General features: G+C 42.9%; 1 protein-coding gene across 1 annotated transcript in view; it reads left to right on the top strand.

Moving 5' to 3' along the window:
* Positions 1–18,056, top strand: part of TRABD2B (TraB domain containing 2B) — a 296,180-nt gene that overhangs the window by 239,216 nt on the left and 38,908 nt on the right. The window contains exon 5 of the mRNA XM_072867434.1: positions 9,918–10,008. Within this exon, the coding sequence (XP_072723535.1) occupies positions 9,918–10,008 (91 nt within the window). The remainder of the gene's footprint in view (positions 1–9,917; positions 10,009–18,056) is intronic.

The raw sequence follows: 18,056 nt of genomic DNA on the forward strand, positions 1-18,056 counted from the left end.
ATCAAGTCATTGTAGGTGTTTTAGTAACACGGTCACAGTTACCTTCTTTGCAAAGTACAAGCGTGGAGCAGGGAGGTATGGAAACAAGTTTTCTCCCCCCTACCCCAACCCTTGCCTGGCTTTGGCAAGCAGGTCCATGTGCATTCCAGACTAGTTTGGGATGGCTCGGGGGATTTGCGATGGGATATGAAACACTTCGCTCGGAGGCTACCTGCCTAGCGCCAGCTGTCGGGACTTTACTGTGGCGGCTGTCCGGGGGGGGCCAGCAGTGGCTTACGTGAAAAGAGCTGATAACTTTGATTCAGATGGGAGCGTGTTGTCTACTTCAGCAAGGCTGCAAGCACACTAATGAGGCACCTTGGGCAAAAAAGGAGACTGCATTTCCTTACCTATTTCCTCACTGCTTGAGGTGTTGATGACAATTGGCAAACAATATTGTACATAAAGACAGTGTATTTCATACCAGACCGTCTGCACTTAGGTGATCTGATGGTCCTAGCTGGTTGGGCCAGTCTCAGAGATGTGTCAGCACCCTGAGAAGACTCTTAGACATGCTGGGTTTTCTCTAGATTTTCTTTGGACTCATCTCCTTGTCTCCTGCTGAAGTGCTGGGGATGGGGGGAGTTCCCAAGATTTGGTGTATTGGCCCTGTCCATTGGAGAGGATCGCATGAGGGACACAGAGACATGTTCCCTGTCACAGCTCCATGGCTGGCACACACCTCCCGTCACACCTTACATCACATTTTTGTGTCAAAAGGTGTGTTCCCAGCAACATGATTCAGTGAGGAGCATGCACCTTAAAAAAAAAATTAAAAAACAGAAAAAATAAAATCCCTCGTAGTCATGGCATTATGCTATAGGGGAAAATGCCGATAACCATCCTCCATGCAATATCTCAGACTGAGCAAGCCCTGTCTTCACTCACAGTGAAACCTGGGGTAAAACCTGGGGAAGAAAACAACAGACAAACTTTTACTTCAGCCCTACCCATGTCATTTTCCTCCTACAGATTTCTTTTCCTGGTAAGTTGTTCCAGCTTATAGCAGCAAACACAACAAATACATTTTAGAAAATAAATGCTTCAAATCTGTAGGTTTTGTTGTTTACCCCCCAAGGGACCTTTTCTTAGCATAGTCAGGAAGGGATTGAATTCATCCTATCTCAAACATACTGGGCTGAGGTAATAGGATATTGTGAGCTACTCATCCACCTCCCTCTGCCCTTTAAACTTGGATCCTTGATATCCAGTGAGTTATTTCTTTAAGAATATATACTGAAAGGGTCATCCTCTGTTGGACCTTCTCTCTGTGGAAAACTCCTCTAATGCCACATAAGTAAAGCTAGAATATGAAATAGCCAAAAGGCCCCATAATCAACCAGAGCACATTGTCCAGCACAGACCAACACAGTTCCCCCTCCCTTGCAAACTCTGGCACGGCAAGAAAGGTGGGGGACAGGGCAGAAGAGGGAAGGATGGGGAGGAAGCATGGGCTCTGTGCAGTGGTCAGGAGCTTCTGGGCAGTGGTAGGGTAGCTTGGTGGGCCATCATGCCATGTCTGATAGATGCTGAAGCTAAAGGAGCTATTTAAACTCACATGGTCAATGGAGAGAATTGCACAGAGGGCTTATGTTCTTCCCAAACCTGGTATTTGAGATGTTGGAATGAATTACTCTGTGGAGGTGCCTGTCCTCTCCAGTGAGACTGGCCAGCTTAGACCAGTCACTTCATTTTGAAATGTCTGAAGCAGCTATGAACCCTGTTGTTGTGTTGGTCTGACACAGCTCAGTTGTTGCTGTGGTCTGACACAGAGGCCAGAGGAGATGCTTGGGAGGTGACCTCACTTCAGTTCTCGCTTGTGTTGTTTTTCTTAACCTAAGTGAAACAGCTGGTTTAGACTTGAAGAAAATTGAGCTTTTTGTTAAAAAAAAAAAACATTTTATTGTTTTCCTCATCATATATTTAGGGCAAGTTGGCTAGGGCAGGTGTGCAAAGACTTCAAAGATAGCACAGAATTGAGTGGCTGAGCCCACGTGATGGCACTGGTTTGGGTCTGAAAGCAGAGAGCTATGCCAGCATGGCACCAGTCCCAAACTGGTAAGCTCAATCCCATCTTGTGCTGAGCCTGTTGAGGGCTCCGTGCACTGCACTCCAGGCCCCTTCCAGAGAAGGATGTCCAGTGTGTGACATTTGGGTGCCTCCTGAATAGCTCCATGCCCTCAACAGCAGGGATGCTCGGAGGGGCTAAGCAGAGAGGAAGAGCAGAAGGGGAGAGACATGAGGGGAGTTTATATCGAGGGGCAGCAAGAAAATAGAAGGCGGCTGTGGGAGTCTGTCTGTCCTTCAAACCGAGATGCTCTGAGTATAGTATTGCACTGCAGATCTCAAAGACACCCCAGGGAAACACAAATCTGTGCTCCATTAGCCTGGCGTCAATCTGGAATAACCCCCTCAACTTTTGGCCCCTCATCACCCCATTCTCCCTCTAGCTACGGTGTGGCCTTTCTCCAGAGCATATTCTGTAACTGCTCATGGGTGAGAGGGGAGAGAGGTGATTATATGCAAGGAAAGAATGAAGGAGAGCCATGGGAGGATTGCTGGATGTTCAACGTGCTGCATGCTTTGGCCTTTTATGTTTTATTGCTTTGCTTCCCGTGACTGTCCGAAAGTGGCTATGAGTCAGTTCCTCACAACTGTGGAGAATAACAACATCAAACAAGAGAGGGAAAATGATTTCTCCATCTGCCTTGGAAAAGGGGTGGCATGATGTAAGGAGGCTATGATGAAAGCCTGCTTTACAAGACCATTGCACGTGGCTTGTACAAAGTATTTTTTAAGGCATGCTTTGGGCTCAGATACTCCTGCTAAACAGGGGAGGAAGAAAGGTCATTCCCTGCATCTCCAGCTCTCCTCCCCAGCTTTTTGCATAATGCTGAAATTTCCAAGTGCAAAACTGTGTCCTGCAGCGGAGCAAAAGCCAGCAACCTGGGGTGACAGACTTTTCTGAAAGGTGGGGTGCAGAGTTCCTGGCTTTGTCTGAGCACCGAGCACTCTCCTCTATGGCAAGGATGCTTGGGGTGGCATCAACAGACCTAGTGGGAGGGGTCTCTGAGGCTGCTGAGTTTCTGTGGGGTGCCAGTTCACTCAGCCATGAGCTTGTCTCTTATAGCATCTATTGTCCATAGTATTTGGGTGCTGTTACTACCCAGGAGTTGCCCCAGGGCACTCTCAGTTCTGTGCTGTATCTTTGAAAGTCACTTTCTCTTTGGAAAGCCCACACGAAGCTCTTGATTTGAACCAGCCTCTAGGAAGCTTTTGTTATATCTGGTCTGTCTGAGGTGTGGGTGGGGATGCATTTGGGACACTGATACATACACTGCATGTCTCATCCTCTGGCATGGAGTATGGCTCACGTTGTTTCATACTAACTGGGGGAGGTGGAGGGACACTGGGGTCCTTCCAGCCGTTCCCAGAAAATTCCCCTGCTGGATCCCCACAAGCATTAATTTTGTTCATGTTATCAGTAAAATCTAAAATCAAAATTTTCAGGCAGTCCTAACATCATACTCATCACTAGATGCTGCATATCACCCACTAATCCGTTACCTGATGTCATTCTTTATACTCTGATAAGACACTTCACATTAGAAGGGTACTCAGGCTGGAGGAAACTTTTAGATACATCTAAATCCAACTTGCGAAAGCAAGATCTGTGCGCAAATCCAACGTTTGCTCCTTGTCAGAGTGCACTCGAGATACTGATTCAAGGCAATCCCTACCACTAGAGTGAGATTTCAGGGAAGTAAGTGGTTTAGGAAGAAAGAGGAACAATCCTCTGGCAGCGATAGCGGTCTAAATCTGAGTCATCATGAGAAAGGGTGAAAGAGCCTCCACTTTTTAAAGGATTATATTTATTAGCAAAGAATGGCTGGGTGCAGGGATAGAAGCAGCTATGATGCTGGAGGAGGAGTGGAAGGGAATTAAAAATTTGGATGGTTTATCCACAAAACTGATTCCCCATCATGGGTCTGGGACATCTGCCATGGCAGGAAACAATAATGTGGGATGTCATGTGGTTCCCCCCAGTAAATTCACGCTGTTACCCAGAGACAGTTGGGTTAGACTGGAATGCTATAATGGGGAAATTAGCAAATTCAGATAAAATTAATTGCCTGAACTGTTTGCTGTAGCTCCTTAATAGAGTCTCTTCTTGACACATTCATCATTCAGCTTCCAAAATGTTCAGTTTGACCATTCTCAGAATAAGAGAAATGGAGGCATACTTTTGGAGGCAGCAAGCAGAAGAGCCAGTAAGTATTTGCCCCAACTGTGAACGTGCAGCTTTCGGCATTTGCATTTTTGCCTACGCTAATTCTTGTGAAGCCTAACTACCATAAACACTCTGGTGGTGCCAAGAGGCTTGAAAATCAGCGTCGAGAGAGAAGGAGGAATAGAGACTGCCGCCTCCTGATTGCAAAGCAGCCCGAGGTCTAAATGGCAACAAAACGTTATACATAACGTCTGATTCACTGTGTGGAGAATGTAAAGAATTGAGACCTCCCGACACAGTTTACATTGGCCCTTTTTATGACTAATTGTGCAGAAAATAGCTCTGCTTGTAGTGTGCATGGAAACAGTTCAGGTTTCTGCTGTGTGTCAGCTAATGGGCTAGCAAGGCTTTTTTAGCACAACTTCAAAGGCTCTGGCAATGGAGGTCCTTTGTGAAGGAATTATCTCCTGCTCCTTTGTACCCCTTTATCCTTCTAAGCTGTGGAAGAAAGAATTGTGAAAGGAAGAGACAAAGTAATTTGTAGTAGATCTCTAGACCTAGATAAAGTACATAACATCTGCTTAAAAACATTTTTTCTGTTTCTGTCATCAAAACAAGGTTATATTTTTCTGTGTAGGAACACCCAAGTTCATTTAACTTTTGAGGGATGCAACCTTATGCTTAGGTATGCTATTGATGGGGGTCACCAGAATGTCTGAAATGGTACAGGACAGCTTTAGTTTCTGTGGTCAATTAGAAAATACATGGCTGTTACTGTTAGAGTTGGCTGAGAAGTGTATTTCTCTCCACCTCAGGATATTCCACTGAGAAAGGAAGAAAAAGCATTTTTTCAGCAGCGTGTGTGCGTGTGCATGCTTTAAGGAAACGATGTATTTTTCACCTTTTAGTAAAAAAACAAAGTGTTTTTTTCTTTCTTTCTTCCAGTGAAACATGAAACCTTGGGGAGATAAGGAAATGCATTACATGCATCTGCTTTGTGTAGTCTTAAAGCACAGTTCTTAATTAAAAATAAAAAAGCAAACCAGGGATGGAAGGTGCTCGATTAATGTTAGCAACCATGCTGTATAATGTGTTCTTCCAGTGTCTCCAGATCCTCTGTCTCAAAAAAACAAGACATGAGTGAAAGGAGAATAATCTTGGTGTCATCAAATTTAATGAAGAAACACCCCCTAAGTGCAGTGAGCCATGCTAGCCCCTCCACTGCGTTTGTGTTCAAACTACGAAATGACTCTGTGTTTAGCACTGGGTCTTGTCCTCAAGCAAATCCTGTGAGTATCTCCTTATTCTTAGAGGGTGGAAGAAGGACTGGATCCACACCTTTTTTCTTTTCTTTTTTTTTTTTTAATCTTAAACAATTAGGAGAGGCTGTACTGCATATCTCCATGCCCAAGTACGGACTTTCACTTCAAGTCCCTGTCTAGAAAATCTTTTAAGTCTGCTTTCCCCCCACTTCCCATACTTGCATGGATTTTCCAAAGCAGTTGGTGTTCAGACCTCTTGGATCCAGTTTTCTCAGCTGTCGAGGTAAATTTGGTTAATACTGCAGGAATAATTTATTCAGGTTTAGACTGAAGAGGGAATAGTGATGGAGAAGCAAGAGCATTCCCCTGTCTCTCTAATCTGTCTGGTATGTCTCTAGATGCACTAACTTTTCAATAGTTACACTTTATTGATTTTTTTTTTTTTAAATGAAAATTTCCAGGATAGGCAGAGAAATTTTTTAAAGTTTTTAGCAGAAGCATACACATACACACACATAAAGTTCATTTTTTTATATCTATAAATAAAAATTAAATCCACTGATGTTATAAAAAATCTGGCAATTATTACATATTCTGTTTGCACATATGGGCAGCCAGAACCAGAGATTTGATGTTTTTCACTGATTCTGAGCTTAATTGTCTCCAATATACAGGTTAAATTGGTTTTCATTGCATGCCATAAGCTGTCAAAAGTATTACATTGTTGTCAATATCTAACAAGTGAATGCTTATCTCAAGTTGTATGTGACCGAGGAGAGTCATTTTATGTAAGAAATTTTTCATACAGAAAATTTTCCTGGATTTTAAAACTGGGAAGGATAATTATGATGGACTTAGCAGCAGGAGGCAAGCCAAAACATTTCTTCCAGGAATTCTTTAACCCTGGAAGTACAGCAATGACATGAGGGTGTTTTCATGTTTCACTTTACCCACTTGCACTGGGCCTCTCGAGTGCCACCTTTTTCCTCAAACCTTCCTCTTCCACATATCTCTGATCCTGAGGAGCTCCTTGCCATGGGATACCATGGATCACAGCTGGGAGGATGTCTGTGTTGGGTGGGATGGCTGCTGGTCTGAGCATGCATATTTTCAGTTTTTCCATCACTGGGGTAGAGCATGACTTTAACTTGCTTGTAGTGTGCATAATGAGATAATGAGTTGGCCACAACAGCATTACTGTGACATAAAATAAACAGATGGATGCAAAACCAATTGCAGTATGTGAATTCTGACTGGGCAGAGAAGTTAAGACAAGTAGAAGTCAGAGCTGGTCCGTATAGAAATCTTGCAATCAGGTGGAAAGGATGTATTAACAGGGCAAGCTGATGGTGAGACGGGTGGTGATTTACCCAGATGTACATGGGATAATGCAAACAGGAAAATTTTAAGCAGAGTCTAAAGTTAAAGCTTTGCAAAGACCTGCTCATGCCATTTCCTAGCGGTTGTTAAAGCTTCAGGCTCTGTTGATGTATGCAGAATGGAGAATTATTTGGGGGTCACTTTGAAGCTGGTTTTTGGTTTTGATTTTTTTTGTTTTGATTTCTTTTCTCTTGGTTGAACTGGAGCATTGAAAATATTTTAGTATGTGTTGAATTGTGGACCTAAAATGAAATAACTATGTTCACATTGAAGTTTGTAATGACGATTTCCATTTATTCAGGGATTTGGAGTTTGATGGGGTTTTTTTAATGGAAGCTGGCATTCCTTCATGTTAGGAAAGGCAAAATTAAAGGAAAAAGCCTCGAGCTTGGAGCAGAGGGTAAGGAGATTTGTTATACGGAAATTCAGTCCCTGGTCTCAGAAGAGGACCTGGGGACATTCATTCCCCGCATGGGTGGATTTTACCTTGGCCGGAACCTACTCTGTTCCCTCTAAGTGCAGTCCAAATCCAACACAAACTCCTGGATAGCTGGAGGACAGCTCCCAGGAGAAAGGGGTACGGCAGAGGACTGAACGGCTCGGTGTGACTTACCCTGTGGAAACACGCATCTAACCATGCTTACGTTTTTCTGCCATCCTGCACAGCAGATCACCAGTCCAGTGAGCTAGCAGCTTTCGTCATGGTCTCCACACAGAGGGCAGGAATGGGAAGTCCAGGAGGTATCACCTTTTGGTCTTCATCCCTCACTTGAATGGACTCACGGGCTTTGCTGAGGCACTGACGTTGTGGACGGTCCTACCATTTTGTGGATGAGGAATCAGAGCTGTTGCATAGTTACTTTTTTTCCCTGGGTTTAAAGCAGTTAAAATGGGGTTCTTTTGTACTGTCATGATGTCAAAGATTTGCTGGATTCAGGACTATTGTTTACATTAAGAAATCTCTTGGCATTTAAGACTCCGGTTCAGGGAAAGTAGAGCGTTGTACCATGGACTCAGAAACATCTCTGACTTTGACACCTTTGACTTTGGTTCCTCAGTGTCACTTTGCCAGTGACAGAATGGAGACCTTTGTTTGCCTTGGCCATTGCATAAAAAACCAGGATATGATCAAATCCAGTTAATCACTCACAAATGTCTCATTTCTTGAATCTCTGAGGGTGTGTAACACATTTTTGGGACTGCTCTCTGCTCCTTTGGCTTTTGTTATAAGTAAGTTAGGGGAAAATCAAATTTTTAGTTTTCTTAAAAGGAAGTGGAGGAATCCTGGAACACACTAGGGCTCTGCAAACATACATTTAATCATTTAAAGAAATGTCTTTGGCTAACAGCTCTTACCAGTGCTTGCAAGTTGCACTAAAAGCCATACAACTACATCATTCCCACAACTGATGCGAATTAGCGCCCTTGTTGGCAACGTGAGCAGAGAGATGCGGGCTTAGTGAATACTAGGGACTGAATTACTCTCAAATTCATAGCGACTTTGTGCAGTATGGGTGAAGTGTCCTAGAGGTGACTCTACTGACGGTTACGCCAGCTCCTTAACACAGTGGCATGCATGGAGAGAGACTCGGGCATGTCCTGCCTGCCTTGTTTTTTCTATGCAAAGCATTTGGCTCTGCTGTGGAGCCAGGCAGTTACAAACATCTCCTGCAAACGCTTACACTGTGCTTAAGGCAAGCACACACTCTCCAAGCAGCAGCAAACCAGAGGAGTGCGTTTTTACATGTGGCACGTGGTGGAACTCCCTGCTGCAAGCTGCCACAGGGCAAAAAGTACATGGAGGCAGAGGCTTGAGCACATTTGTGGTGAATTGGTCTATTCAGAGCTGGCAGTGAGATGTGATGACCTGGGTGTAAATGGGGGTCACCCAGCCATGCAGAGCTGGAAGCTAAAGGACATAATGAAGGAGGATTGTTCCATCCTTTCTCCGTGTCATTCATGTATATATTTATATACCTCTAACATTCGCCGTGAGCTACAGTTGGAGACAGTTTACTGGGCTACATGGATTTTAATAAACCTGTTAGTGGACTTCTTGCCTCCTTACTTTATACATCTAACTCATCCTGAAAACAATGTGGGACACTGACAATAAGTTGAAAGCTTTGGAGGGATTACAGTGCCTTATTGAGTCTGTACCCAAAGCCCATTGAGGGCTCCCATTGACTCCAGTGGGATTTGGTTCAGACCTCAAGTATATAGGACTCCCTTAAGTAAACTCTTTCAAGGCCGTACATGCTGCAGTACTTAGTGGGCTCTTTGTTACTTCTGTGAATAGGAATGTGACCTTTACACTTCTAGCAAAGAGCCCTGATTTACAGGACTAAATCTTCACATTTTGGGAGAGATAAGGTTACCATCCCAGCTCCTTCCAAACCTGCTGTGCAGGTGGCTGAGCAGTTGATGAAGCAGTTCCTGAATCACTGCCATTTTAGGTAGATAAGCACTGAGCGTGCAGTACAGCAGCTTCAGAGCTTCTTCATAAGCAGATGTCCATGAACGATGATGGGCAGGGTGGACATCTGGGGTTGTAAGTTGTTCCAATTCATGAGTCAAAGCCATAGTAATATTCTTTTTGCCACTGCAGGGTCATTCAGATATTCATGTTAGAAGTTTATTTAGTCTGTGCACATACTAAAAATGGCCACAGCGGAAGACGAGACAACTAGCAATTCATCTAGATTTTCTTTTATCCACCCAGTCCCTTGACCATGTGAGGGGAGGGAGGGATAAATAAGATGGAAGAAGACCATATCAGGGTGTACGCTGTCTCTTCCTCTGGCCATTTTCCAATGCTGCAGTGGGCTACGTGGTGAATAGCTGAGTCTGTATTACAACAAATTGCTTATCGTGCCTTTCTTGCTTTTGGAGTTGGTCTAGCTTCTGGTAACCTTGCCTCCCAAACCTGTTGTTCCAACAGGAGAAACTCAAGTGAGTGAGAGGGGCAGTTTGATTGACAGTGCTATTTTCTACCTGTATTTTAGGTCACTTCCTGGGTAACAACACTGTGATTGATGTACTGAGACAAGCAGGATTTGAAGTGGAGCACACCCCTCCTGGACAACCAATTGGAAAGTAAGCAGCTGCCCACAGATTATTAATCACTTTCTCTCCTTTTCTTTTTTCTCTCCCTTTTTCCGTGACTAAGCAAGATTATTGCATTCATATAGGAGATGGGTGAGGAGGTGAGGAACCTCCCTTTCCCACCCAAGTTCCAGGCAAAAAGTGCATTGTAAAGCATCTGTTGTGTGAGTTTGGAAACATATGGAGCCTCAGCGGCTGTTTTTTTCACTTGGGGACATTATTCATATCACAGCTGCTTCAATATAGCAGATCAGAAGTGCCACGGTTTCTTTCTGTTTTCAAGAAACATCTCATTCAGCTCATTTTCCCCCATATCTGTTTTGTCTTTTTCTCTCCATGGGGTTTTAGGTTGCTTCTCCACTGCAGGGCAGTAGACTGCCACCAACTTCATTTTTCAGGCTGTCAGGCTGCTCTTCTGTCAGGCTGCTCTTCTTCAGGTGGAATTTCAGTTTTGCCTGAAGGACCAGATTTAATGTAGGAAATGCACCTTGGAAAGTGTGGTGGGTAGGTAAAAAGCAATTCAATATTCCCTGAGCTTCTCCATCTATCTGATCAAGTAAAGCAGGCAAGAAGGATTGATTACTTGGCTCTTGGCAATCTTCATTAGTATAAGATTAAATATGGCACAAAATTGTCCTCAGCTGATGAAACAGACTTCCTTCCTCCCCTAGACTTTTCTCTTTCCTGGCCATTTAGATGAGGACTCTGTCTAAAGATATCATAGACAATAAAACTGGGAGGGATGGTGAGGGACCATCTAGTTTTGCAGTTAGCCTTTCTTCTGCATTCTGCAGATAAAAATTGGCTAAGATTGCTCTGTCATAGGATTGTTATCCTCATTAGGAGAAAGTGTTAGCAGCATGCTCCTGTCCCTGGTGGGCAGACATGACATGGTCCAAATATGAGGTGAGTTTCAATATGGAGGATTAATCACAGGGCAAGTAGACCATGTCTGAAAAAGCTATGTTTAATCTAGTTGGAAAATCTGGCTGATCTAACCTTGTTTGTGAAACATCCACAATGATTCATATAGAATATAATATGGCTCAACTGTACATAAGTGTCTTTGACAGAGCATTTATACTAAATGCTTCTTGGAATATGTTGAGCAATAAAAGCACAGTCTTAAATAACAATGGGGAGAAGAGGAAGAAAAAGCTATCAAACACAAGGAAGGGCATATATTCAGAGGAGGATAAGAAGAACTTTGGCAGAGGGAGAAAAGTCAACATGGCACAGGGAAGAGCAGTAAACACTGTAACTGACTGGAGCTGGAAATTTTGGCTAAAATCAAGAAAAATGCCAGTGTCTAAAAATACAGCAAAACAGCAAAAACAAGCAAAATATACCAAAATAGCAGAGGTATACCGTTCCTAGGTTTCTGACAAAGAAACTTTCCTCTTAGGGAAGCAGGCACCTTCCTCAGCAATTTTCATTTAGTTGAAAGTATCGTCTTCCCGTGAAAAGTATTTCAACTGGAAATTGTGAAACTTAATTTATTGGCTGTTTGCAAGCCCTTGAAAAGAAGGAAAGATACAGTAGTGTGAGAGATGTCCAAGAATAGTCTCTGCTCTTTATGGTCTTGGGATATGTCTATACATATCATCACAGACTTGAAATAACGTGATGGGGCAGGAAACTTGAAACAAAGCCACTGCTTAATGTTGACTTATTTGCAATATGGGGCACCTCTGTGTATGCATTCCCCTACCTTGGCAGCAGTGTCTCTTGCTCATGACGTCTTCCCTAAAATTGTCAGTCCCTGGGGGAAACGTACTTGAAAGCAAGTGGACTTGGACTGCTGCCTAGAACGATGCATATATCCTCAGTTGAATTATCCTACACTTGGTAGCTTCTGTTCCCAGCTCCAGACCAGAGCGTTGGGCAGGTTGGTCCCTTTGTCTGGACTAGTACCCTAATTCCAGTGGGGTCTGTTCTGAACATTGAACATACAAAACTTTATTAAAGGATATACTGTTGTGCATGAGTACTGGATTGAGTTGAGAGAGAGTGTATGGTTGTACTCCATAAAGATTAGATGCTCTGTATGTTTTCCTATGGTCTGATGATCCAGGCAGATCAGCCAGTCTTACATGAGAATACAGAAAGAAAATAAATGGCATGGTAAAGAAATCCAGAGTTGCCACTAAATTGCATTACTCAAGGCGCAGAAACAGTAGAAGATTATAGAAAGTTTAAATAAAGAGAATTTAAATATATTCACCGCTTGCTGCCTTTAGGAAAAAAGAGTCTCCCAGACGTGCACATCTGGGACTGTATTTTCGTTGTCCTACAGCTGGGGCTGTAGCCATCAGAAGTGCTTGGGGATCCCCCTTAGACACGAGGAGGCTGCTGCAAACCATTTTGTCTCTCTTTTTTAGAATAGCTTGTATTTTATGATTTCTGGGTGAGCTGCAAAAGACAGTCTAGTCAAACGCAGTTATGACAAAAGTTGACGGCATATTCAGAAAGCACGGCCAGTTAATTGGTGTGATGTTGGGGTTATGCTGCTATAATTGAGAGTCTTTAAGGAACCTTGCATTTTTGGCTACCCTTCTTTTTTTGCTCTTCTCTTCCCTTTTTAAAGATTAAATAAAAACATTTGAAAACAGTTAGAAAGGCCCAGAAGATGAACCGTTTCAGGATAGTGGCTATACTAGACACATGAATAGAATAAACAAGTAGAAGCTCAACAAATTTTGAGCTGCTTGCAAGCAGAAATTGTTTCATGGATTATAGAGATGCAGGTGTTTTTGTCTTGATTCTTGTGAAGCCATACATGAAATAAGAGGTATTTCTCTCCTCTGCTCAAATCCAAAAGAGACATTTCTGCTTTACTTCCAAATAAGTTGTATAAGGGAGTCAAGCCCACTGTATTGCATTATGGCACTGATATTGGATAGTGTTCAGGGAAGATCAGCTGGACTCTCATGTAGAGATTGGTGGGGGTGGACAGCACATGGAAAAAATGCAAGGGTTGGAAAAAACTGAAGCAGCTGCATGCTTATGCTTTGGCCAAGGGAATTCAAAAAAAGGATTGTTGTAGACAGATTGTGTGCAGAAGGACAAAGAGGAACAATTTGAGCTGGCACATAGGAATGTTTGGAGGTATATCATATTGAAACTGAGGGTGGTTTTGGCTGAATATCAATGATTTCTTGACAGTAATTTGCAGGACAATCTTCCTCAGGTTAAGTCAGAAGCCCCATTATTTGAAAGGATGAAAGTAACTTTAGCAAAACACTCGTGCTACATCCTACTTACTACCAGTGCTGCCTTGCCAAAAAAGCAAATACTGTTTTTCTTTCTTTATACCTCTGTTCCTAGAACAGTATGCTTATTATTATTATTATTGAAATGATTAGTAGTCTGATCTTTATTGTTCAATAATAATGAAGTAGTGGTATCATAAATAGGTAGTATAGTCTGGTATGACGTTTAAGCTCTGCCGTCCGTTTCAGTTTCAGAAAGAATGAGAGAATACCTTTTTAGAAAATAATTAGTACTGTTCCTGTGTATCAGAAAAGCCTTGGGAAGAGTGAAACAGGACAAAGACCAAAGCTGTTTATGCTTTCAGTTACACACAGGCTGGGTAAAGGCAGAAGATTGTTGGCTTCCTCTGTCCAAAATGCTAAGCATGGGTTGTGAAATGGCTGCTCTTTAAGCCGACCAAAATGAATACCTAGAGTCTCACATTTCTGTTGTCTAGTGACAAGCACAAATCTGAGCCAAGTTCTCCCTTTCTTAAGGTACTGGGGAAAAGTAAAGTGAGACCTTGGCAGGCTAGAAGAGATAGCTAAGGCATGGAGGCGTTTCATGGCTCCAGAATTTGAACTGGCAAAGAAAAGTTCATATAAAGTACATTTAGCTGGTGTGGAGCTATTTGGGAGCTCTCACCAACTGGATTTCTGAAAGCCCTTAGCTCCCATTGATCTGCCTGGTGGCCCAGTGCTAACCTTTCTGAGCCTCTTCCAGAATCCCACCAGCTGACTATTGAAAATACCTTCTTTAAAGCTCAATCCCTTCCTGTAAAAGAAACCATGTTGTACTCAGCATGCAGAACAATGCCATAAACACTTGAGAACTTATCCTCACATTGGCTTCATTTGTTGCCTGAGGGAAAGTGTCCCGAATCTGTTTGCCTGACAACCTTCAACAGCATTCATATTTGCTGCTTATTTTGCTGGCTGTCCTCCTTATCCCCAAATAAAGGCATTGGAAAATGAGTGGCTGAATCTGTATCTCATTGCTTTGCCCTGAGATAAGAAATGCAACTTTTTTTTGTGGGTCTTCTGCCAACTGGCCATCCCTGCCCCTCTCTGTCTTCAGAAAGCAGATCTGTATGCTTGGAGTGGGGAGAGAGGAGGAGACGGGAGAAAGTTTCCCCTCAGATGGATTCCAGTGACTTGAGCAGATAAAGGGCCACAGCTGCTTCACATTTAATTGGAAACAGCCAAATTGTAAGATCAGTCCCGGAAGCACCTGTGTCCATGATGACTCTATTGTTACTGGATTCTCAGAATCAGCTCTGACCTTCTGCCACGCGCCAAGCCCTGACGTACTGCACACCGTTCTCTCGGCCAGAAAAACATGCAGCAGTGCTCATTTCCCTCAGACTGCTCTTTCTGATATTATGCTCAATGCTACCTTCTTTCAGAATGGGAGAATTCAGGACAAGCTTTTATTTCTGCCCATATGAGAGTTTATTGTGCGCTCTCAGAGCTCTGCTGTAGAAATTAATTACCCTTCCTCCTTATGTTTGAACTTCCTGGCCCAGTCAAAGCAACATGTCTTTGCTGTTGTAGCTTATTCCTTTCCTTCTTTCTGAAGCAAAGAGCTTGCTCCTTCACCTTTTCCTATAGCATCCTACAGGTGTGACCCTGGCTCTCCTACTCAGCGTTATCTCATGGTGGAAGTCTTTGCCTCACTATGAATGCTTGCTTCTTCCCCACGGGATGAAAGCACACCCAGTCCTCACAGTGATGCAGCCATTTCACTCCATCAGGATCCCTAACCTTCACGAGGTGATATGCAGAAATGGGAAAATGTTTGACGTAACATTCCCCACAGCCCCAAACTGGTAAAAGTGCCAGTTCAATAGCTTACATCCCAGAAACTTATGGGTGCCATCAGAGCCCTCAAGGCCTTTGGGATGCCCAGGCAACTTCGGCTTTCTGGTGCCAGCCTTGGCAGGGTTACTCCACTCTGCTTAGCTGTTAATGTTCGGGATGTATTTGGGAGAATATTAAAGTTGTAGTGAAATAAGTAAAATTTTATTTAGAAAAGAGACAAGTAAAAAAACTGTATGAGAGCTGTAACACTTTCGTTGGAAACAACTGAGTTAATTGAGAAAAAAAGAAGAGCTGGGGAGATGTTAGCCCATTCTGGATCCCATCTCTTCTGAGACAGGGAAAAATGAACACTTTTTTTTTTTTCTGTGGGTGGAATAATCTCCCTGTTGGGGTGCTGCAGTTCTTAATCCTATTGTAAACCTTTGGATCTTGCACTTGATCTGAGCCTGAAGATCATACTCCCTTCACTGGCTTCCTTCCCTCAGAAGAAAAGCAAACCCATTATTTAGGGGGGTTTCTCTGACAGCATAATTTGCAGTAAGATGTGTATAGGGATTAAATGGGGTTCATCTGCATGCATTGGCAAATTTATTGCCTCATCTAACATTGGAGCATATGACTACTTAATGCTTAAAATATTTAGTCATTAAAATATGCACATTATATTTTCAAGGGATTCCCATGTGCCTTTAAAATATCCTCCTTTGCAATTTAATTGTCTTTGCGTCTATAATTACCTTACAGCCACAAAGTCTAAGCCAGTCACAGTAACACTTAGCAGGAAAGAAATTGAAGGAAATCTCCAAGATGTGGTAGAGAAGCAAAGTCAACTTACAAGTTCTCAGCCATAGAACCTTAGTTATCCTGTCACTTCCTGAGCAACACATTACTTAGGGCCAGTGCATCTGCATGTTCTTTAGGCCACCTTTAAATGCCAAACACCTTCTGAAAGAGTGGAATTTAGCAACTTGCTACAAAAAAAATCTGGGAAAGAGCAAGATAATTCATGGTATTGGTGAAAGAATATGGAACAAAACTTCTCAGGAATTTTGTGCTTGACTAGTTCTCCCAGTGGGACATTCACTTTGCTCTATAATCAGATATTATCCTTGGCAAAATTTCTGGTTTCTTTTGAAAAAATTGTTTCATATTCCATATCATTCTGTTCCTTGGGAACTTGCACACAGGGCCACTGGGGAACCTGGGTTTGCTTCTTTTTGCTCAAGGACAGCTTGCTCACTGAGCTGTCCCAAAGCCAGTGCTAAGGTTTCTAGGATTTTTGCTGCTCTGAAGCCCATCAGTTTTAGGAGATCTGTATCTCATACTCCATAAACTATCTAATAGTCAACTTACAGAGCCTTGGAGACTTCAAAAGTTCAGAGCTAGTTCTTACTTTATTTCCTAGCCGAATTTTGGAGTTCTTGTTTCCACAGGAGAAGCTGATTTTTGATCCTCTTTCTGCTTCCAGCCAACTCCAATGCAGATCTTTTCACCTAAGGTCATTAGTATAAGAGAAAATTCTCGTTACTAGAAATAAAGCTGATCCAGACTGCACTGAAGTCAACACCAAGGCTTCCATCGGTGCCAGTAGCTTTTAGAGGTCATCGTTAATATGAGATCATTGCTGATTCTCTCCTGTCTTTGGTTGTGAGGAGCCACGAGGGAATTGGTAGAAAACTAAGAGTATGTTCACACAGTTGTGCAGATGCTTACTATAGCCAATGTAAAAAGACTGGCTTTTCCAGAGGACTGCTCATGGGTGTCTGAGACAGCTGGCCCAACTTGCTTGCAGTAGGTGTCTGGCTAGTTTTAGATGACTATTCATTTTGTGAGATGAATTCCCCTCCTATTTGAAGGACTTGGGCCCCATGTTCAAGTCAGACAGTGTCACTAGACTCATTTAAGCCTTTGGAAAAATTGCACCATCCCCTCTCCAGCATTACATTGAAACAGTGAGATTGTGTGAGTTTTGTGTTTGTGTATTCAGCCTGCACTTGTCCTGTGGATTGATGGCCTCTGTCCCAAGCGATATCAATCTGGGCTGAAGTGCAGCTGCACTTTGTAACAGCTCAAGGGACACAAAGGTATCAAGTGGTATTGTGTGGTTTGAAAGATGTCGTTTATCTAAGGAAGTTTGTGGTCTGTTTGCTGTCACTCTGTCTTTGCAGCACCGACTTCCCTTACCTTAACTATCACATTGTCAGGCAAAGAGACCTCACACGTTAGGACAGATAGCTTTTCCACTTCCAGAGCTGACTTCTTTTCCTTCAGCAAGAGGTCTGTGGGTTGTGTTGCAATCAATAGAGCTGCTTGATTCAGTGCGAGTGTAATTGCTATTAGTTTTGCTTGCAGAGAGCTCTTTAACATGCACGAGTTCATAAAAAAGGAACAGGAAGAAAGAGTCAATGACTTTTTTCATTGACACTCTCACTTAAAATTCCTTCAAGAATAGTGCCTTAAAAGAAAACAGTTGGAGATACAGTTTTCTACACAGGAATACACTGACAAGTACATTTTCCATCTTTCATAAGTGATCAGGTGTTCATAGGGACATTCTTCACAGTTTAGATGGGGTTAGGACCCCTTCAGAACAACACTATGTGACTGGTGGCATGGCCAAATGACTCCTTGTGGGTGGATCTTGTTGTAGCAAGCTGTGAAATTTACTGAAACTTTTCTGAATTGCCCCCACAAGTAGAAGGTCACTCTAACGTACATATGCGATGTGATCTTGTGTCATTTCTTGTCCACTTCAGTGCAAAATAGTCTCACTTTTAACAACTCATGGTATCTCGGCCGGGCCAGGTGACTTCACACTGGCCGCAACGCAGCTTTGGGTCTGAAAAGACTGTGTGGGTGTCCCTTTAGGAGTACCATGGTGAAGGGTCAGACTGAGAAGCATGTATATCAGCTGCTCCTCCTAGTTAAGTGCTTAGTAATAGGAGCAGGAATGCCAAAAAAAGTAAG

This window comes from Ciconia boyciana, chromosome 7 (genome assembly GCF_034638445.1).
Source record: "Ciconia boyciana chromosome 7, ASM3463844v1, whole genome shotgun sequence".
NCBI lineage: Eukaryota > Metazoa > Chordata > Aves > Ciconiiformes > Ciconiidae > Ciconia > Ciconia boyciana.